General features: G+C 51.7%; 1 protein-coding gene across 6 annotated transcripts in view; it reads right to left on the bottom strand.

Annotated features, from left to right (window-relative positions):
- Nucleotides 1-5,988: 5,988 nt before the first annotated feature.
- The window catches only part of PAX2 (paired box 2), an 80,638-nt gene continuing 64,027 nt past the window's right edge, over nucleotides 5,989-22,599 (bottom strand). For 2 of the 6 annotated variants that reach the window (XM_027113111.1, XM_027113114.1), the window contains 3 exons: nucleotides 11,277-11,378; nucleotides 8,917-9,003; nucleotides 5,989-8,437 (listed from right to left, as the gene is read on the bottom strand). In XM_027113111.1, the coding sequence (XP_026968912.1) occupies nucleotides 8,361-8,437; nucleotides 8,917-9,003; nucleotides 11,277-11,378 (266 nt within the window). In that variant the 3' untranslated portion in view covers nucleotides 5,989-8,360. The remainder of the gene's footprint in view (nucleotides 8,438-8,916; nucleotides 9,004-11,276; nucleotides 11,379-22,599) is intronic. The other 4 variants (XM_027113109.1, XM_027113113.1, XM_027113115.1 and 1 more) reach the window with 2 other exon arrangements.

Below are 22,599 nucleotides of genomic sequence, written 5' to 3'. Positions count from 1 at the left end.
TTCAATCAGGTAGGGAGGCCAAATGGAGGAGTGGGATGGGAGAGGGGAGAGCAGTGTAATCTCGGGCCCTGAACCCTGAGTCCTGAGAGATGGAGCCAGCCAGGGTAAGGGGAGCCCTGGATCAAGGCAAGGGTCTACCACCCATGTGTGCTCTCCCTGCTGCAGCCTGGCAAAGTGCTCCTTCTGCCCTCACAGACTACCTTCTAAATCTCCCAGAAAGATTCTTCCAAAACTCTTTACCCTCCACAAGGCAGGGCCCAGCCCTTCTCCCCCCACTCTCAGCAGATAGCAACTGTGTCTCCTGCACTCTCTCTGAGCAGCGATAGGAGCTCCTAACCCCTCATGATCTGCCTCTCCCCGCAGAATTCTCGGCTTCTCCCCATCCCTCACCCCTATGCCTCCACCCCATTCTTTCAGTCTTCTTTCCATAAGCCCCTCAGTCCATCTCTGAACAACCCCTCTTCCCCCGCCCAGTCTCCTTCCTCTGCGCAGCCACAGGCCCGCGCACGTAGCCTTAGCCTGAAAGGACCCTCCCTTGATCTCATTGACTGCAGCATCTCCTGACCCTTCTTGTGTTCCCTTCCCTTCCAAACTTTTCTAAAGAATTGTTTGCACTCTGCCTCCATCTACTTCCCCAGTTCTCAGCCACCCCTCCCCCTGCAGCTCTCCCTCCACCTTCAGAAAGCACTAGCTTTCTGGTCACCAGGTGGCCCCTATTCACCAAATCCAATGGTCTTTCCCTCAGTCATGCAATAAAAAAAGCAAAATCTAGCTTATTCATCAAACAATTATGCTTATCTGTGTCAAGGAGCTGGTTGTCTCTTTAATTTTTTTTTTAATTAAAAATTTTTAAGCTCAAAACTACATTAAGAAAGTGTACTCACAGAAATCTCACCCTTACCTAGTCCCCATCCACACTGTTCCCTGTTCAGAGATAACCATTTTTTATTAGATTATTAATCTTTTCAATGTTATGTATATATAAGCAAATGTGGTAAAATCCTTATTTTCCCTCTTTCTCACACAGTGTGTCCACTGTTCTGTACTTTTCTTCTTTTACTTAAAATTCTAACCTTGTTGTGTCTCCAAGTCAGTGTCCTCCCTGAGCTAATCCCTAGCATGGACCCCATCATCTCTTGCCTGGACCATTGTAGTGGGCTCGTACAGGTCTCCCCATACCCACTGTCTCTCCTTGCATCCCACTCCTCACGTTGAAGACAGAGAGCTCCTCCAGAAATGAGGGTCTATTACTCTGCTCTCTCTTGCTCAAAAACTTTCCATGACTCTCCTTGCCTATAGAAAAAAATTAAAATTCTTAAGAGGGCATCCATGCCCCCCAGAACTGTTTAAGTCAGAACTTTGGGGTTACAATTGGTAGACACTCAACACATTTGCTTAAGTGAAAAAAAAAAGGAGAAGGTACTGGCTTACGACCCTGGAAGTCCCAAAGTGGCCTTGCTTTAGGCCGAGCTGGCTCCAGAGGCTTGAATGATATCGCCAGAGCTCTCCTTCTGTCTCCCTCTCAGCTCTGCGTGTCCCTGCTTGACTCTGAATGTGACTGCACTGAGCTCTCAGGCAGGGACTCTCCACATGGTGGGAAGCTGTCCCTAGGGGTCCAAAGCCCTATCGTTGCAGCTCACAGACCAAAGGAAGAAGAGGCCCTCTCTCTTCCAGTCCCCAGTAAAAAGCCTTCTAAGAGGACTCTTCATAACTTGAAATCTACGTGCTTTGAACCGGGATATGGGGTCCCCATTGGCCAGACATAGGTCTCAGGCCCACATCTATGGTCAGGAGCTGATGGGGCATTCTGATTGACAGTCCCATAAGAACTACACAGGATGGGGGAGGGACAGTTTCAAATGGAGGGGGGGTGCGGATATCTTAAGGAAGTGGGGGAGCCAGTCATGGGGCTGCTAGGGGGAAAAGGCACATCAAGAGCAAATGTCTTGGGCATCCCTGGTGGTGTAGTTTTTAAGAATCCGCCTGCCAATGCAGGGGACACGTGTTCGAGCCCTGGTCCAGGAAGATCCCACATGCCGCAGAGCAACCAAGCCCGTGCACCACAGCTACTGAGCCCGCACACCACAGCTACTGAAGCCCATGTGCCTAGAGCCCATGCTGTGCAACAAGAGAAGCCACTGCAACGATAAGCCCGCGCACCATGATGAAGAGTAGCCCCTGCCCGCCACAAGTAGAGAAAGCCCGTGCACAGCAATGAAGACCCAATGCAGCCAAAAATAAATAAATAAAATAATTTATTAAAAAAATAAAAATATTGGATGCTCTTTCTTAAAAAAAGAAAAGAGCAAATGTCTTGGGACTTCCCTGGTGGTGCAGTGGTTAAGACTCCACGCTCCCAATACAGGGGGTCCGGGTTCAGTCCCTGGTGAGGGAACTAGATCCCATATGCATGCTGCAACTAAGAGTTCGCATGCCACAACTAAGGAGCTGGAGCAACCAAATAAATTTAAAAAAACCAAAAACCTCAAAAAAAAAAAAAAAGAGCAAATGTATTGAGAATTCCCTGGCAGTCCAGTGGTTGGAACTCCGCGCTTCCTCTGCAGGGGGCACGGGTTTGTTCCCTGGTCAGGGAACTAAGATCCCACATGCCACGTGGCGTGGCCAAAAAAAAAAAAGCAAATGTCTTGAGAAGGCTCATGCTTGGTGTAGGCGAAGCGCGGCACAGAGGGCAAAAGGGCCAGAGCAAAAGGGGGCGGGGGGGGGTTGTAGGGGGGGAGGTGGGGCGACAGGGGACACTCAGAACACGCAGGACCTTATAGATCAGTTTTAGCATTCTGACTATGATGGAGAAAGGGAGCCTCTGGGGGGCTCTGAGCAGAGGAGGAGCATGCTCTACTTTACATTTTGGAGAATCACTCTGCTGATGGGAAGAGAGTCGACTGGGGTAGGTGGGGCAAAGATGGAAACAGGAAGGCCAATTAGAACTTTTTTTGCAAATCGAGGTGAAGGATTTTACTGGCTTGAGCTGGGATGGTAGAGTGCAGATCACCAGAAGTGGTCAAATTCTGGATCTTTTAAAGGTAGAACTGTCTGGTTTTGCTGGTGGATCAGATATGTGATGGGAGAGACAGGAGGAGTCAGGGAAGATTTGGGGTTTTGGCTGGAGTGACTGGTAGAATGGAGTTGTCCTTGACTGAGAAGAAGAAGACTGGGGAATCCCCTCAGGGCCTCCGTTGGGCTTTGACTTTCATGGTAAATGGCCTCTTTCTCTCTGTACTTCCTAGTTCTGTGTCCTGAGAGAGGGGGACTAATTGGCTTAGCTTGGATTTGTGCATGAGTCCAATTCTAGTAACAGAGTTATTGGTGGATACACGGGCAGGAAGGGATGTGAGTGGGGCAGCTTCCTTAAAGTAGCTGTCAAGTGATGGATACCATTTGGACATTTCTAGTGTCCTGGCTCTCAACTACCTTTAAGCTTCATCTCCTGTCACCTCTCCCAACCCCCTCTGTCTTTCACCAGGCAGCTTATACTTCAGTCACATTTTTTTTTTTCTTTTGCGGTATACGGGCCTCTTACTGTTGTGCCCTCTCCCGTTGCGGAGCACAGGCTCTGGACGCGCAGGCTCAGCGGCCATGGCTCACGGGCCCAGCCGCTCTGCGGCATGTGGGATCTTCCTGGACCGGGGCACGAACCCATGTCCCCTGCATCGGCAGGCGGACTCTCAACCACTGCGCCACCAGGGAAGCCCTCCAGCCACATTTTGTCTGGTATATTTCCATGCCTCCATGTCTTTGCTCCTGCCGTTCCCTCAACCCAGGACAGTTTCTAACTGTCATACTTGGTGAACCTCAGCTGGGAACTCTGTGGGAGTAGGGTGGGGGGACAGGGCTAGCAGAGTCAGAAGTAGGTGAGTTCTGAGGAACAACGAGGCTGGAGAATAGGCCCTGTTTGTGTTTGGGGTGGGTAAATGGGACTGCAGTTAGAACAGGCAACTGGTCAAAGATTGTAGAACATGTTTTGGGGGCCCTCAGGCTGATTCCAAGCAGAAATCAGCACCCCAGGAGCGACACAGCCTGAAAGCTGGGCAGTGGTGGTTACTGTTGACAGCGGATCCTTGCTGTCCAATTTGGTATGAAGGAGACCAGAAATAGAATAGAAGGTAAGAAGTTCTGGTGGGACCCAGGTAAGAGGCCCTGGCTCCCAATCTGATGAATTGAGCAGGCCAGGGCTCCCATTCTGGGGGCACCTGGAGGCAAAGCCGGGCAGTTGGGGCCAGATAGCCTACTCTACGGGATGAACGCAGCATTGACTGGGCCAACCCAGTGCCCTGACGACCTCCAGGAATTCACTCACTGTGCACCAGGCAATAATCAGGAGTTCTGCCATGCTGGATTTCCATGGGTTCTGAGCAGGCTCTCTGAAGTGGGGTGCACATCTTCCAGGGGGAGCAAGATTATTTATGCATGAGAAGAGAACACTGGAATTTCTATGTATTCTAATCTCATCCTTTTTCTATTTTATGTCTTGTAAGATTCATAATATGTTAGTCTAGTAGTACATTTATGGAATTTGTAAACAAGTAACTATACTTATATTGCAAGTACATATTTACTTCTTTTTACTGATAGGGTGTATGATCAAAGAAGTTTGAAGACCACTCTTCTAAGAGACTGGTGATTAAAAGGAGCAGCACTGGGCAGGATGGAAGGTGGGACTGTCATTTGCTAAGATGGGAATAGGGAGGAGACACAAGTGGGGAGGGAGAAGGAAGGGGATGGACTTGATTAAGGGCTTGCTGATTTGTTGGGGGTCCCACAGTGTCATGATATGAGTAGGCTGGGCAAATAGGCTTGGGGAAAGACAGGCCTGTTGGAATCATGATGGAAAGGAGGTGCCTGGGAGACACTGACCGCAGCCAATGGGAAAGGTCATTCCTAGGTCTGCCTCTAGGCTCTGCTTGCAGCTGCCCAGCCACCCCTGGCAGCGCAGAGCTTCAAGAGGCTTTCAAGTGGGAGGAGACAGAGATGGAAGCTGAGCTGGGAAGGTTTCCCAGGGGCAGAGAAGGAAAGTATCCAAGGGCGGAGAACAGGTGGAGGCCGTAGCCTTTGTGGGAGGGCTGGAACTGGGAGGCTGCTGAAGGGATGGAGAGCAAACCCCTTCCAAGTATCTTAGAAGCAGCCTGGACAATCACTCCATTTCTCCCCCAAACAGGAACAGAGAGACCCAGGGACAGACACTCATCCTTCACTGGACACCCGGGCACAAGAACAGTAAGGGTGTCTGAGAAAACCAACAGTTCTCCCACTTCCCCACCCTCAGACTCACACAGGGACACGTAGACCCACGCAGACCAACAGAAATGGGAGCCAGCGACCAACCAACCGACCCACAATATAGGCGCCTGTATGCCCTCAAGATACACCTGGACTGCACCAATCCTAGCAGCTGCTCGCCCAGGCCAGGACTCCACCAGAATCAGGGGGTGCGCGAGGTCGCTTGAGCCCTCTGGTTCTTCCCCGGTCTCTGCAGGGCTGGATGCTGTCCCGGCCCGGAAATAAATGAGCAGCGAGGAAACTGGTGGCAAGCGTCTGTGGTATCTGTGCGGCCTGGGGGATAAAAATTGAGGCACGGAGGAGGGAGACAGGACAGCAGACAACCCCCCACCCATGTGGAGAGGACCTCCGACGTCGCATTCTGAGAGCCTGCACCCTAAGTTTGGGTGTGGTTGGAGAGGTAGGGAGACCAAATCACTCACTCGAAGGTAGTCCCAAGTTTTGCAAAGCGAAAACTCCTCGCCCCAAAGGGGGAGGTGGGGGGCAGGCAGACTCGTCTGGGCCATTGCCGGCTTTCGGCTGCCGATGAGAGGGTCCGAAAAGGGGTGGGAGGAGGGTCTCAGCAAAGGGGTGGCAGGGTGGTCGCAATGGAAGTGCCCTTGGGAGGATTATTGAGGGTTTATTTGAGATCGAACAGTGTGAGGGAAGGCCTGTCTCAGAGACAGGTAGAGACAAACCTGGAGCCATGGGGAGTGACATACAAAATTTTATTTTTATTATTATTTATTATTATTATTTATTTGTCATGTGCGCAAAAAAAAAAAAAAAAAAAAAAGGAAAAGAATCAAAACGAACCGACGCGCTGAAAGTGGCCAAGGAGACCAGAGCCATCGGGGGATCTTCCGAGGGTTCGGCTGGGTCCTGGGTCTGGGTCCCCTGTCGCGCCAGCCCCACAGGGACTGGAATGGGACGGGCCTCGGAGTTTGAACCTCGGCTCCCTCGCTGCCCGGCTCGGGCCACTGGGGCCTGGCTGGGCACCGGCAGTTCCCTTAACTATTCTCTTCTCTCTCGTTTTCCTTTTCAAAAAAAAAGGCTCCAAGGGAAGAGAGATCTGGGCGAGGACTCCAAGCCTTTTCGGATTTGTTCAAGGATTTTTATTTATTTATTTATTTTTTCACTTTTATTGACTTTGTTTCTGTTATTTCGAGTCGTCACGATCCACGGGTGAGGAGACATGCAGGGCGCATCGCCGCTACCGAGAGAGCAACTACGGGGCAGGGCGGCCTGGCCGCCGGCGCCCCAGGGCGCGCGGGGCACGGCCTCGAGGGGCGAGCCTGGGGGCTGGAGCTGCCACCTCTGATCTAGTCTCAGGGGGCAAGGCAGCCAGGGCAGGGCTGGGGAGAGAGGCCAAGGGAGGGAGAGAGACAAGAGAGACGAAGACAGAGAGACAGAGTCAGGGGGAGAGAAGCAGAGAAGAGAGATGGAGAGGGGAGAGATGCAGAGGAGAGAGATGAGGAGAGAGCGAAAACAGGGAATTACATTGAAATAGCCAACAAAACAGAGGCGAGAGGAGTCCACAGGACCATGTTCGTCATTTTGCATAGAGATTTCTTTTCTTTCGTAATTTTTTGTAACAGAAAAAAAAAAGCCCCCCTCCCCCAGGACGTGCTGTGCTTTAGTGGGCGTGTAGCTGTGTCCCCCCCTCCCCCCCAGCGAGCGGCGACTCTCACAGCACAGACAGCAGGGCGTATCTACAGGCAGGACGGGCGGGCAACTGGGACTCTACCCGGCGGGGCGGGGCGGGGTGGACGGGGTGGGGTTATATACACAGGGGTTCGCCTTCACACGACACACACCGTCTTTCTACGAAGCAGCAACCTGTTGGGTTTTTGTTTTTGTTTTCCTCTTTTGCAAAGACCATCATATTAAATAAATGTAGACTTTTTGCGGCCCTGTTCATTTCCTGCCAGAGGAGGAGGCTGGACGTGGGTGGGAGGGGGTGGAGTGGGCAGCCCCCCACCTCCCACCCCGCGCAGCTCATACGCCAGCTCAGACCCTGCTCCCACCACCTGCAGATGGAGAGTCTGTGTCGGGGGAGTGGGGGGGCATCAAGCAACCGCTCGGGGAAGACCAGTGCCGCGGCCTGCGGAAACTAGTCCTGAGGCAGGCACGGAAGAGCCTCCGGCGGGGCAGCGAGTTAGGGAGGAGAGATGCAGAGCGTCGTGGGCTGGGAAAAGGACGGGCAGGAGGGGGAAGTGCGAGGTCGGCAGATGGAAGAGACGCTGAGGTAGGGGCAAGGCGGGGCTGAGAGTCTGGTCACTGGTAGGAGATGCCTGGGCCCTGGGGAACTGGTTAATTCAGGTGGAGTAGGGAAGAGCCAAGAGTCGGGCTCCGTGGGTGCGGGCTGCTGAGGCCTGCGTGCCTTGGGTCACAACCTTGGAAACACCTGACAACCCAGCCCCCCCCCCCCCGCCCCCGTCCCCGTCCCTAGAGCCCGGCCCTCACGCCCCCATTCCATTCCACCTTCTGGGCAGGGCACAGGTGGGAGCAGTCCGGTTGGCGCCGGGGTGCGGACTTTTTCCCGGGGACTTGGCGGGAGGCTCTTCCCCCTTCTGCAGAACATCGTTTTGTTCTTAATTTCCTTTGCCCAGCGAAGCCTCCCGGCGCCGGAGCGTCCGAGGCGGGCTGCTCCGGGGCTGGGCCGCGCTGCAGTCCGCGCTGATTGTGTGTCACAGAAACGTGTCCCCCGCGCAGCGGCGGGCTCGGCCAGAGTCCGGCGGTGTGGCTGGTCGACTCCCGGGTCGGCTCGGGCGAGGCGGGGATGAGCTGTGTCGGACCCTCCTCGCGACGCCGCGTTGTCCAGGCAGGCGGGGAGGGGCGGCGGGCGGGATTGGGGGCGGCGGGCCCGGGCCTGAGGGTCCCGCTCGCGGCTCCACCCGTCCTGTCCGGCCTTCGACGGGGTGAAGTGAAGGGCTGTAGGGGTCCTGGGATGGGGTGGGTCTGGGGCGGTGGCCGGGAGGCTTCTTGTCGCGTCGATCCTCCCTCCCTCCGGGGTGGGCGGTCAGACGGGGACGATGTGGAGGCCAAAGCTGTCGGCCTGAAGCTTGATGTGGTCCCCGCGGTAACTAGTGGCGGTCATAGGCAGCGGCAGCAGCGGCAGGGGCGGAGCCCCGGGGGGCGGCACTATAATAATAAGGGGAACCTGGAAGTTAACACAGGAGAAGAATGGGCTGGGTGAGAGGACAAACAGGAGAACAAAAAAGGAAAGAAAAGCAAAGCAAAGACCTCCCCGGGCTGGGGTCTAGCAGGGTCCGGGCAGGGAGGCATTGGCTGGGCTGCGGGGCTGGTTGCCCCCAGGAGAGCTGCATTCACCGGGTGGGAGAGGGACCCGATCGGTGTCGGCCGCCGCCCGACTGCGGACCTTCAGGGGGCCCGAGAGTGGGGGCGGTGCAGAGCCTTCCAGCGACGGGGAAGGGAGCGGAGGGGAGAGTTAGGAAGGAGCGGGAGGCGCGAGCGTCCTCTAGGGATCCCGGGGCCTCAGTGCTGCACTAACAAGCCTGCCGGGCTGGGCACCCAAAGGGCGGGTCGCGGGGAATCGGACCCGCGTCCGGAAGCACTGCCGAGCTGGCCGGGGGGCGGACGGAAGCGCTGAGCCGCCGGCCAGCCAGGTGGCGTACTCACTTAGTAAGGCGGGGTTGCTGAATCTCCAAGCCTCGTTGTAGGCCGTGTACTGGGGATGGCTGTACGGGCTGCCGGAGAACTCGCTCCCTGCGGGAGGGCGAGGGAGTGGGGATCAGACACGGCGCAACGCCAGAGCGGACCCGACGTGCCCGGCCAGCGGCCTCCCCCGTCTCTCCGAGGTTCAGGTGCAGCGGGCAGGGTAATGCCCACTGCGGGCGGACGGCAGGGTGGAGGCGGAACAATCCACCTGGTCCAAATGGGGGGAGCCCATGGGGTGTGTGTATGCGTGTGCGCGCAAAAGCACCGACCCGCCTCGCACACCGGCGTGGAGGTAACTGCGGGGCGGTGCCCGCCTGGGGCTCCCCCCACGGAGGCGCTCCGGGCCACCCAGGAAGGGTTTGTTCCGGGTCCAGGAGCGCCTACGCCGCTGCGTTGGGGGCCAGCGTCTCTTTAGTGGAAACTCCGGTTCTAGGAGCCACAGCCCCATAGGGTGGAAGCGGGGGAGGGTGGCGAAGACAGGCCCTCGGGACGCTTTGTCCCAGAAAGTCCTGAGAATGGCATCTCAGCATGGTGCCAGTACAAGGGGTGGGGGCTCTGCTGGGAAACACCCCCCTCCCTCCTTTCCCTCTAGAGATTTGATAGGTGGGCCACGCAGCAGGGGAAGGAGGCGGCGGGAGGCAGGTGGACTGCCCGCCGGTTCTCAAGCGGTGAGCGGAGGGCCCCGTGGGCTGGGAGCCGTCGGAAGCTGCTTCCCTCCCTTCGCGGGAGAAAGGCCAGGCCTCCGGGTTTCCCCCTCGCCCTTTCTCCTGTGTGATGACCCCAGACTGTTTACAGTGATCCCTAACCGCGGGTTAAGTAGAGGAGAAGGGGCCCCTCTCGGAGAGGGAGCTGGGGTGGGGGTGGGGGATGCAGCCACTGGAAAGCCTGTTTATTGACGAGGAGGGAAAGCATGCGTGCAGCAGGATAATGAGCTTCTGAGCTCAACTGTGACCAAGAGGAACTGAGCTATCTCCTTCCCCATCGCTAATGAAACAAGTGTAATTTCCTCATCAGCACTAGATTCTGTTTAACGACTCCCCCCTTGCCACCATGAGCTCTCTGAGGCTCCCCTCATCCCCATCCCCTTGCAGACTCCCCCCTCCCTCACCCCTGTCTCTCTAAGACCTCCTCCAGCCTCCACCTGCTCACTGCTGGAACCTTCCCTGAAGAACCTCCTGGCACCCAACACTTCCATTCGCCCTACCCCAAATCTGGGCAGGGATACCCTCACCCACACCAGCAGCTCTCCTTACCCAGTTCCTCCAACTCCCTTCAGCCCCTATTCTACAACACCCAGCAGCAGTCTCCCTCTTGGCCAGCCCCCTACATCCACCTCTGCTTACCCAGGGCTGTCCCTGAATGAACGGTCCAGGAATGGGGCCAGTCACCCTACTCTATCTTCCCCCGCATGAGAGCTGAGCTTCAGGGAAGGGGCACACAGAGGGCAGCCAGCAGGACAGGAAGCAGGCCCAGTGAGTCTCATCCTCTTTAAGACAAGAGTTTTTTGGTGCTTCTGTGAATAGGAACTTCAACTCTCTTTGGCTTCAAGCCCAGCTCCCAATCTGGGGTGAGGGGTTGGGGAGAGCACAACCTCCAGCTGCAGTCACCAGACCCCAAATATGGCCTCTGTCTCTCTGATCCACACAGCCCAAACCCAGCTCCTCTCAGATGGGGACGGGTCAGAGCCCCCAGGAGCAATGAGGGCCCAGGGCTCCTCTCAGGAGATGTGGAGGTGCTCCAGCTTGTCTCTCTCTGAAGCCAGTCTCTCTGGTTCCTGCCACAGTCTGTCTTCTGTTCCTCTTTCCTTAGGGAATAACTCCCTTCTCTCCCTGGGGTGGGGTCGGCTCTCCACACTGGTCTTCCCTGTGGGTTGGTGTGGACCAGGGTGGCTTTGTCTGAGTGACAGACATGCCCCTGGAAATGGTTCTTGGCTCCAAGTTTCCATGGAAACCAGGGCAGACTCTTCCAAGCAGTGTCAGCTGGCTGGGGGTGGGCTGGGGCACTGAGTGTGGAGCTGAGGCTGCGTGCTCCTGGACACAGACTGGGGTGGGTGGGCACTGCGGAGGGGCCAGGACGTACAGAAGGGTGCACACACTACTGCAAGCACTTCCGCAAGTTCCCTCCCTGGATTACTCATGAAGGAAGATGAGGGACCCCGGCTGCAGCCTCTAGGGAGAGAGAGGGATAGAACAGCAGTGGTTTGCAGGGGAGGAGATGTTGGGTCTCCCCCAGCCCCAGCCTCAGACTACAGACCACTCAGCGGCTCACCCACAGTTTAGCTACTCCCACCTAAAATAGGCAGCTGCAGCATTGTCACCTACCAGGCACCATTCCTGCCAGGGTGGAGGTGGGGTAGCTTCCCTGGCCAGTGGGGGGCACGTGAGGGGGGTAACCAGGCAGAGTGGTGCTCGCCATGTCACGACCTGGAAAAACACAAAGGGGAAGGGGTGAGGCCTGGAAGAGAGGGGCCTGCCTCTGCTCACACAAGGGTACTCCATGGAAAAGAAAGCGCTGAGTGCAGACATGTAGGGGCACACCTGAATGAGAAGGTCCAGGTGTGCCCTTACATGTATCTAAGCTTACCTAAATGTCCTATGAGCAGCTGTGTGTGTGCACCTCTGCTCTGTGTAGCTCTTTGTGTGTCTCTCTGTGCATGTGTGTATGTGTGTTTGCCTTTGCTTGTGTCTCTTTGTAGCCCAAACCCAGATGGAGAAGGGAGGGAGATGACCTGGTTTTACTCCTCCTTCCCAGTGAGATATTCAGCTGTGGTCTATCCAGTAGCCAAATGAACCTCTATCATCTTGCTCACCTCTCCCCTCTTTAACACCCCATCTTTCCTTCAGGCTTGGAGGACACCCCACCAGCACTTGTACAGGAGCTGATGGGTATTCCTTGTCCTCTCCAAGTGAAGCTGCAGGTGCTGGGCCTGGCAGGTGTGAAGAGTGGGGGGCCAGCCAGTGGGCTATTTTGCTGTCAGTGTTCATGGCATTTAAATGATAGAAAACCATCCCTGAAGCAAATCAGGAGCTTTGAGCTAACAGTGCAAATGGATCAGATCAAGTTCCAATGAGCAAAGCCTGCTCTCCCCACTAGCTGCTAGACTTCTGTCCCTGGAGGTGTCTATTAGCTAGAGTGTGGAGAGTGGGAGGAAGGGCTTTCCTAGTATCCTGGAGTGAAGGCAAAGTGAGCCAATCTTAGGGAGATACCCATGGTCCACAGATATCTCTGGAACACAGCTGTATCTGAACGGCCCCCCTTCCTTGCCTGCCCCCTCCATCGCCATGAAGCGGTCACCGCCTTCTTTGCAATTTAGCATGCTCCAATCTCTAATGACAATAAATTTGTCCTCTCCCATACTTCCATGCCCTAGAGACTACTTCATCCTTTTCTGGGTCCTGGGTCCCCTTTCTCCTCTCCATATTTCCCTTACACTCCTCGTCAGCCAGTGCCACTCTCCCACTTCAGTGCCTCTGTCCAACCCTGGGAAGAGGTGTGGCTGGAGGAAGGCAAGAACTAGGCATCTCTGGCCCACTTTCTTTTCATCAGTTGCCCTAGACCTCATCCTCCCGATGGCTATTCCAAAGCATTTCTCTCTCTCCTTGCCACTCTCTCCTTAAAGTCGACCTCACCTCCAACTTTCCTGAAATGTGTGAGTTTCCTCACTGCTACCTTAACACATCTGAATGATTCATCCTTCCCTAAGTAGACAGGGATGCAGCTCAGGCTTTTGCATTCCCAGCTGCCTGTGAACCTTTTCATTAGCTGTCCCACTGTCACCTCAACCCTGACAGGAATAAAAGAGATCACCTTCCCCCCAGTCAGTTCTACTGACCTACTTGAAGACCATCAGACCAAAACCTCTGGAGTCGTTCTTGACATAGCACGCCCAGCTTTGAAGTCAGTCGCTGGGTGTTGTCAATTCTCCTTAGCAATATCTGTTACATCTGTCCCACCTTCATTTCCTCCACCACCTCCACAGCTCAGCGCCTAAGCACCTGCCCTGGGTCTGCCACAACAGTTTTTTTGCTGGTATTCCCTGCCTCCACATTCTTCTCCTTCAGTCTATGCCTCACGTGGCTGCTTGGCTAGCCCTCATGAAACGCTGCTTTCATCACATCACTTCCCTTGTAAGAGCCATCATGGATTCTCTGTAGTCTACAGTTTGGGTGTCTCTCAGGCAGTCTACACTCTGCCAGGCGTTCAAAGCCTCCCAGGTACTCTTCCCCACCCAGTTTTCTCAGCTCTGATTCTCACCCCTTCTGGTTTAGTGTGACTGTTTTCACTGGCTTGGATGCTGTGAAATCTCTGCTTTTGCTACCTCTTTTCTTCTTCTTGCTATAGTTTCCCTTTCCTTCCCTTATAAGCTCAAGGCTTAAAACCCCTACTATTCTACCCATCGGAGAAGTTTCTCTCTTCTAAACTTCTATAATGTCTGTGCTCCATGGTTTACCACGTCACTACAGTTCATGAAACATCAGCCCTGTTGTTTTCCTCCTCAAACAGATCATAATCAAACGGAGGGCAGGCCCTGTCTTCTGCTCTGTAATACAGTTGAGAATACGGTAGATGCTCAATAAAAACTTATTGACTAATTCTCTATCACTCTATTGGACTTAACAGCCAATTCCTGGTGGATTATATTGTTTTCTGTTTCATATATGTTGGTGTCCTTTGAAGAGGTAAAAGTTGGGCTAAATGTTTCAATCTGCTTTTTTCCTACAAATAATTTGAACAATGGATTGTGAATTTTTATAAGATGATGAAAGATTTATACAGGATGATGAAAGAGGGACTCATATGATGTGACTCAGCTTTATCATGCAACAGAATGATTTTCTCTCTACTTATTAATATAGCTAATATCTTACATTTTAAAACTCAAGGACAAACAACAGAGTAGAACTGTCAAACAAGAGATCATTTTGAACTCCCAGAGAGATAGCAGAGAGAATCTGTGTTTGCTCTGTGTGGGTTTTCTTTCATTGACTTCTACTGTCAACTAAATGTACAATCTTCCTGACCATCTCTCAGTGGAGAGGACTTCAAGTGGACAAGTAAGCAACATCTATCAATTCCTAGAGAGATTAATAATATGGCATTTCATTGTCAAAAAAGGCCTAAGAGGGGAGAGTTAGTGAGGATGTAGAGGTTTTGAATAGAAAAATACAGAAATCCAATTCTTGGTCTTGTGATCCTAATGTCCACAAAGCAGTCAGGAAGAGAAGGCTGCTTCTTTCTCAATAAACAGGAATTTAAATGCATCTGAATTCTGATTTGCAGCTGCATAGCTCCCTCAGCTTTTCACACACAAATTCCTTGTACTCTAAGGTTGTGTCACACACTCCCTTACTTAGCTTCAGGAGAGAAGAGGAAATGTGGGATGACTAGAAAGGTGTTTCCAGCTACCTGGAGGCACCCCTATTGCAGTGTTTACTTCCACTGGATCTTTCTCTTGCAAATGGTCCAACTGCCAGCATATAGAAACTTTGGCCTGCTGAAAGTCAGCCACAGAACTGTTGATTGAGAGACACATTTCCAAATTCTATTTTAAAAACTGAATCTGGGAAGTGCTATTCAAGCATTTTTTTAAGTGTGAGAGACGAGACCCATGATGAGGAAAAAGCACGCAAGCACACGGCTGTGATTCTGCTGTTGTGGATTCTGTAACATCAGTACAGCATCACTGGATTCTGTAACATCAGTACAGCATCACTACCAAGAGGTGCCCGTTCAGGACCCCTGAGCCAACAAAGGTATAAGCCACTGCATACAAAGCACCCTCAATGGCTTCATTAGCACACAGGTGACACCTGAAGAACAGGAACAAATTGACCAAACTCTTGCCAGAGCCATATATTCTTCTGGAACACCATTGTCAATAATAGAAAGCACACACTGCAGGAAGTTTTCAAATTACTAAGACTGTCATACCATTTGCCCAGCAGCATTCTTCGAGCAAACTTCTTTTAGTGAATGAATATGAATGGGTAATGGAATCTGTGCAAGGAAGAATCGACAGAGTGCTGGGCGTTGCATTACTACCGATGGGTGGACAAAGGGGAGCGGAGACAGACTCTAAAACTGTATGACATCACAGCCACCTCCTTCAAGCAAACAGGCAAAAGTGCAGAAAGAGGAGAAAAATAGCTTCAGAGCAGAATACATCAGTTATAAAATATGTCATCCGACAGACGATAGGAAGCAGTAAAGCATTTGCTTTGCTCACTGACAATGCCAGGAACATGAAAGCAGCACGAAGAATTACACATGGATAAAAACCCACATACTACAAGAGGATGGGCATTTCCTGTTGGATAATTGCTTCCTAAGATTACGAAGTTTTAAAGATGGAAGAGCCTTCGAGATGATCAGTCTCACTTCCTTGTTTTCAAGTTGAGAAAATGGGGGCACAGAGAGGCATCGTGACTGTCCTATGGCTACAGAGCTAGTAACTGACGGAGCCAACGTGTGAAGCTAGGTCTGTACCACACTGCCTTTTAATGATAACATGAAGTTAGATACTCCCCAAAAGAGCCAAAGAAAAGGAAAAAGAAGTCATCTGACAAGCAAAATCTCATATTGTCACTGCTGTCATTAGGATGAGGCAAGAAAAACAGGACACAAAGCATAAAATATTGACACTGAAAGTCTGTAGTAAAACCCCATGGGGTGGAGCATCAATCTCTTTGGAGAGTTTTCTGAAAAACAAAGAGGCTCTTCAAGAAACAGGAGTAGCTGAGAATCTAAAGCACCCAGAAGTGTTAGAAGCACTGTATTTGATGAGGATGTCTTCTCAGTTCAACTGCAGAAGTCCCTGAAGATTCTAAAGCCAATTTCTACAGCAATCACTACATCTGAATCAGACAGTGCACTTTGGTCAGACATTCCTTACCAAATGGGCCAGATCAAATCAACTGTTTCGGAGAATCTAAGTGCAGTTCCTCTTACAAGTACAGAGAAAAGCAAAGTGAAAGACTTTATTAAGAAAATTTCAGTCACTGGATAATTTATGCTGTTTTTTCAGGTCTTAGGATCCAAGGGCAGAGTTGTGTTTCTACTTGCACCTAGACTAGCTAGCATTCACTGAGCACCTACTATCATGGCAGGCACGGTCCTAAATATTTTCTATATATTATCTCACTTAATCCCCATATCAACCTATGATGTTGATCTGTTTTAAATCCCCATTTTATGGATGAGAAACTGAAACTCGGAGGGGTTAAGTATTATATCCAAGATTTCACAGCCAGTAGATGACAGGACCTGGACTACAGAACAAGCCGTATACTTGGGGATGGATTCTAGAATGACATTCTCAAATAATGTAGACCCAGAAAATAGGTATTTGGTCCAGGAAAGTAACCTGGGATTATGCTAAGCGAATCCTTCCTATAACAGAACATCTTGTCGCTTCTTGTTTCTTGCATGTTTCAGGTTCTTCCATTTTCTACAGCAAGGCTTTTAAACTGGGGTTCACTGATCTTGTAGGATGTCATGGACGTGCTTCAGGGAGTCCATATAAAACTATACATGTGATGTTACAGATACATATATGTAATATCTAGATGGCTTTTATCATGTTCTCAAAAGTATTCATGACTCAAAGATTAATAAGCAGGGCTTCCCTGGTGGCGCAGCAGTTGAGAATCTGCCTGCTAATGCAGGGGACATGGGTTCAAGCCCTGGTCTGGGAGGATCCCACATGCCGCGGAGCAACTGGGCCCGTGAGCCACAGCTGCTGGGCCTGCGCGTCTGGAGCCTGTGCTCCGCAACAGGAGAGGCCGCCATAGTGAGAGGCCCGCACACCGCGATGAAGAGTGGCCCCCACTTGCCACACCCAGAGGAAGACTTCGCACAGAAACGAAGACCCAACACAGCAAAAATAAATAAATAAATTAATAAACTCCTACCCCCAACATCTTAAAAAAAAAAAAAGATTAATAAGCAGTGTTTATAAAAGACCAAAGAACCTTTGTTTTCTGGTGTAAGAAAGACACTGATTTGTTTGAAACTATTTGAATTGGACCAATAAACCAGATCATACAAAGAACAGTCAAATAACATGTGAAGGGTAGGGAAGCTTATCTCAAGTAAGGCAAATGTCAGCATCCAGGAGACCAAGGAAATAATAAAAAGGAAGCTGCCAAAGCAGCAGAGATGCTTTAGTTCAGTGATGGCAGGACAACAGACTTATTAGACACAGATTTATACAGTAAAAGTTATATTCGATCAGTTTAGAGATGCTTTCCCTCAGTATCTTTCTCTGAAAATGAGCACTTTTGCTATCCACTTGACACTATGGAGGACCCTAAGGCCGAAAAACATAACTCTTGTTTTACTATCCTAACCTCAAGTTGTGTCTGCTTCTCATAAGGTCGTGAAAATGAAGACATTAGATTGCTTCAAGGTTGGCAGTCTGTGCCTGAATTTGACACAAGCATTTATAATACTTCCAAGAATACAGTTATTAAATTTGTAATTACTGCCTAAATATACCGTACATTTACTTGTACTACACCAATTATGATCCCTTTATGACCAATCCAAGTTATACAGAATACACCAAAGTAACAAACTTTAAATCTGTAAAAGATGCTTTAAAAGGAGAGGGGAAGAGCTTTCTACATATTTCATTTTATTCCTTATTTCCCGGGTTTCCAAATTCTCCAGAAGTTTTCTCCTGGGGGGCAGAGGCGCCTGTATGAGGGTCCCCAGCCCCAGGCTCTGTCTTGGCCCCATAGCTCTGCATCCCGAGGCTGGCCTGCCCTGGGCTCCGGCAGACGGGGCTGTGCTTGCAGCTCAGGGCGGCTGCACTCCCAGCCGATCTCAATTCCCACCCACAGCTGGACCTTTAGTCCCCGGTGTGTCCTAGGCAGGGATGCTGCCCAGATCTATGTGGGCTCAGTAAGGTCTACACCTCGACAGCCAACCAACTGGACACAACCAGTCATGCTGTTCCTACCCCTTCTCCCAGCACGCAGCCCTTCATGGGCCACGGTAGCCTGCTGGCCTAGGGCCCCACAAGAGGCGCTCCTTCTAACTCAGCTGGACCATGGGTGGAGCTGCAGCCTCAGGATAGTGGGATAAGGATAGGGAGTGTTGGGGAGAATCACATTCTCAGGGCCGAAAGGGAATTTGACTATCCTCTAGTCTACTCCCTCTCATTTTACAGAAGAGGAAACAGGCTCGGAGAGAGAGGAAGACATCCCAGCCCTCTCCGTGGTTCACTTCCCCAGGCTACCCTCTCTGGCTCCACTAGAAAGTGGCAGAGGAAGACTGGAGTTGGGCAGGTGCTGGCACTCTGGAGGCTGGGCCCAGGCTCACTGATGGGCTCAGAGCCCCTCGTGCTGGGTGGGCAGAGGTTAAGCCTGTTTGCACAGTCTCCCGATACTCCAGGTCTCCCAGTTCCTCTCCGGCTTTATTTTGTTCTCTGAGAGCACTGAATTGTCAGCTCTAATCCTTCCGAAAGCGCAGCGTTTTTCAGGCGCTCTGTGTAAGTGAAACCCTAATCCCAAGGAAAACGGCCACTTAAGCTGCCGGAGCATCAGGCGACTCTCCGAGCCTGCCACAGGATTTCCTCTGCCCTGCCCGCCAGCGCAGCGGCCCCCGAGAAGGAGAGGGGAGCATTCCAGGCTGAAGGCATGCAAAGCCCTCTCTGAAGTAACAATAGTGGCAGGGCTTTTGCCTCCCAAAGCTCAGGGTTGAAAAAGTGCTGGCTTGTTTGTCCTGAGCAGGGGAAGGAAGGACTCTGATCACCCGGAGGAGGGTGGGAGGTCTTCCTGTCACCTTGCGGATGGCTGGTTCTCCGGGGGAAACAGGCTTTTAGGTCTTACCTAGGTGACTCTGAGGCCACCAGGACATTTCTGAGCCCTTGGTCCCAATACATACCTGTAACATTCACTGGGACACCCCTCTTTAGGGTTTCTGGTCATCCAGAAAAGGTTGGGTTGGCTGACTTCACTTTTACTTAGCCAACCTTTTCTTCTTAGAAAGTGCCGAGTAATGGAGTAAACAGGCTTAGTACTGGGGGATCCCCCACTTTGGAGAACTCTCCTTTGGGATACCTCAAGCATCTCTAAATATCTACAGCAGCAGAAAGTTTCCCTATAACCCAGCTATCCATGAAAACAGTGCCCAGTGCTTTCTACTAGGCAACACTTTTTTGTAGTTGGCTACTACATGCATTTGAAATAAAGCTCGTTGATTTCTCAAAAATATTTTGATTCAAATTCAAACTGTCCTCTCTCCTTGATCTCTAAATGAATGAATGATTCATTAGGGGGGCCAAGCACAGTCCATTTGGCGTGCTCAGCCTTTGGGTCTCATGGACAGAGGGAGGAAATGAAGGAAGGAGTCAAGAGGTAAGGCCCAAGGTAATGGGCCAAAGCTGAGCTCAGCTTAGAAGACCACAGAACTACGTCTTTGCTAAGATGCCCGGGTACCCTTCATACCTTCCTCCTGCTCCTCATGCCTCTCCTTCCCTCTGTAGCTCCATTAGCAGCCTCACGTGCTTCTGCCCAAGGCACCCTGCTGGGGAGGGAGGCCCGTCACTGCTGGGATGGCTGGTGGGCACAGACATGGGTGTGGAACTGGGGCTGGAGATTGTGGTGGCACAGCTTTCGTTCTATTCAAATTTGACCTGACTCCCCCAGTCCTAGAGTAAATTCATGTCTTTTCTTTGCAATATCTTTCCCCTCTAGGGGTGGACTGGATAAAGAAGGAAGGGAAAGAGCCCTGATCCAGTGACTCCCTAGGCTGCAGACCCAGGGCACCCACATTATCTGTCAATGTCTCATTGCTATGGAAATGCCCCTGTAATTAAATCAGAGCTGAGGTCTGGGGGCTGGAGGCCCTGGGGGATGTGGCTGGAGGCCTCAGGGATGTTTGGAGGAGGCTAGCCTCTTCCCAGTGGGCCTTCTCGGCAGAGGAGAAGCCCTCTGGCTTGGTGTGTCTGAAGTTGCCCTAGCCCTCTCCTTTCAAGGTTGGCGAGGAACTCTGATGTCTGTGCCCTAAATTCCTCAGCTAATCAGGGGCTTTGAGCTGACAGACAAGGCTAGGAGACTCCCAGCCTCCTTCAGAAACATTTCTCAGCCTTTATTGCCCTCTCCTCCCCCAAGAGGCTGGCCAAGGGCTAAGCTGTTTGTTTTATGGAGGGAAATGCAGTGCATTGGAAGGGGGTTGTTAACTACAGGAAAGAGGCACTTCCTAGAGGTCCTCAGGACTCCTAGAGCAGGAGGAGGAGGGTTTCCCAGGGTCCACACCTCTGTCTGCTAAAAGGCCACTTCACTAACCATCCTAGATGTGGGTAAGGAGTCTGAACTTCTAAGAGTCTGCAGCCCTTTCTCAGAAGCTGAGCCCATACTACTCTCTCTAGGCCCCGGGGGCCAGCCCCTGCTTTTCTTTGAACTTTGCCTTACTGGCCTCCTCCACCTCTGCTCAAATTTGCCAACTTCCAGGAGACCCCCATCTTCTGCTCTCTCTCCCCACCGTGGGCACTCCCCTCTTAGGACACATCCACATCTCCTCCCGGATCTTAGCTACAGATTCCGGCAGAGCTGCAGTCTCCGGGCATCAAGAGAAGTTTCTCCCAAGCTCTTGAATAAAACCACCTTCTCCCCACCAGGATGGGGAAGCTGACAAGGCTTTTTTTTTTCCCTCGTGAGGGAGGAATGGACTGTCCCTGTTACAGTGCTCCAATGTTCAGACATTTTTCCAAAGAAAAGGGAAGACTCTCTGCTGAGACTTAGCAGTCTGGGAACTTGGATAAGCAGGGGAGAGGCTCTACTTTCAGGGCTGCCTGGGGCTCCTCTCTTTCCATGCCTCCGAGTCTCCAAAACAATGCGCTATAGGTGCCTTCTTTGCCCTTTAAGATCTCCATTACCTGACAATTTGCTGAGCAGTGGTGGGGAAGGGGATGTGGGATCAAGATCTGTGATTAACACAAAACATACTTCTTTTTTATCTTTTTTAGAATGTTAAACATGCTTACACTATAGTTGTTTTGGGGTTGTTCTATTATCTCTAGTTCTTAGGGGTATTAACTGTCCTGTATATTGCTTCTGCTAACTCTCCCTCATGATAGTTTGTATTCATATGAGGTGTGTAATTTTTTATAGTGAGCTCATCTTTAGTGATGGGTTTTTTTTTTTTTTCTGTGGGAGTCCCATGTGCCCTGGATTGTAGAATGTCTCTGCAAGGAAGGTTTGCCCTTGTTCCTGCTGGGGTTTCTGAGTGGGTTACTATCCTAGACACATTTTTATGTAAGTTCTTAGCTGGGGGTTCCTGCCACATCCTCATGGTATAAATTTGGACTCAGCGTCAGGCTTGGGGGTCTCCATTTCTCATGGAGACGTTATTTTCCCTCCCTTGCTTTCCTGAGCACCTGGGATGGGTTTGTGTGTTTCCCATGCATAGATAGCGTTGTCCTGCTCCATCCCTGGCTTTACTCAGGGGAATGCTGACTTCTAGTTTCCTGCTTCTTTGGGGCCCAAGGTCATCTTTTCTGTCTGGTGTGTTACAACCCCAGCCTCCCCCAATTAGGGTCTGCCTCCAGTGTGATGCCAGCAGCCTTTCAATCTGCTCTGGCTTTGGGTCTCCCTCTATTTCTTGCACAAGATGGTGAGGTTTGGTTGTGTGGTAGAATTCTCATTGTTACATTTATCCAGCTGTGTTTTGGTGAGTTTAGCCTGCCTTGTTTCTAGATATCAATCTCATTCCTCTATAACCCCTCCGGGACTAAAATGAGGATGGCGAGGACTACACTTGCACAAAGCTCTCCCAGTGCTCGGCAGTGAGCCTCACCAGAGGCCAGTGAAGCCTGCTCACTTGGTGCAGCAGCTCTGGAGCCTGGTGCATCCCTCGGCTTCTAGAGTGAGCATGGAGAACCACTGTACCATCCCCGACTTCCTCCAGCACTGTCTCGTTCCATTTGGGCTCCAGGGCAGGGAACCCGCTCTCATTATCAGGGTGGATTTTTGCCAGGTGAAGGGACTCTCAGAATTCTCAGAAGCATCTCCAAGTGACTTTGGGACTCCTGAAACTAGTATTCATCTTATTCTCCCAGATTAACATCACTGCCAAGGTCCCTTCTACGGCTGCAGAGCTGGCCAGGCACAGGAAGGGAGGAGTCAAGGTGAGGAGGCTATGAGGAAGGCGGGGCTCTTTTCTACCAGTGACAGGCGACTTGAAGGCACCAGCACACAGTTGGAGTCAGAGTCCTCACTGAAGAGGCCCTGACCCAGAGGCCTGCGGGACCGCTGAGGGGTTGATGGCAGCCCACTGTGGGGTCCTTTGGAAGGGTAAGAAGGAGGTAGAAGGTACCAGCCACAGCCAGACAACCTGAGGAAGCCTGGGGCCAGAGTGCCCCCCACCCACTCTCTCATCTAGTTGGTCCCTTTTTCCTTATCACTCAGGAGAGACTCGGCTCCGTTCCAGACCAGCAGCCTAGAGCAGTGGGCTGGAGAGAAGAGACGCTGCTGAGCTAGAGCAGCCCGGCGGCGGAAGGGAAAGTGGGTGATAAATTTAAATAACCAGCTTGACTTGGCAGCTTGCTGAGTTGTGATGCAGTGAAATTAAAATCTCGGCAGAACTTGCAAACACTACTCAGAAAAATCAGTTTCTCTCCTTGGTTCCGTGAGAGAAGGT

The sequence above is a fragment of the Aethalodelphis obliquidens genome, unplaced genomic scaffold, assembly GCF_003676395.1.
Source record: "Aethalodelphis obliquidens isolate GAN/ISIS:26980383/991018 unplaced genomic scaffold, ASM367639v1 scaffold11, whole genome shotgun sequence".
Classification (NCBI taxonomy): Eukaryota; Metazoa; Chordata; class Mammalia; order Artiodactyla; family Delphinidae; genus Aethalodelphis; species Aethalodelphis obliquidens.
This window is presented reverse-complemented; position numbering and strand designations above follow the sequence as displayed.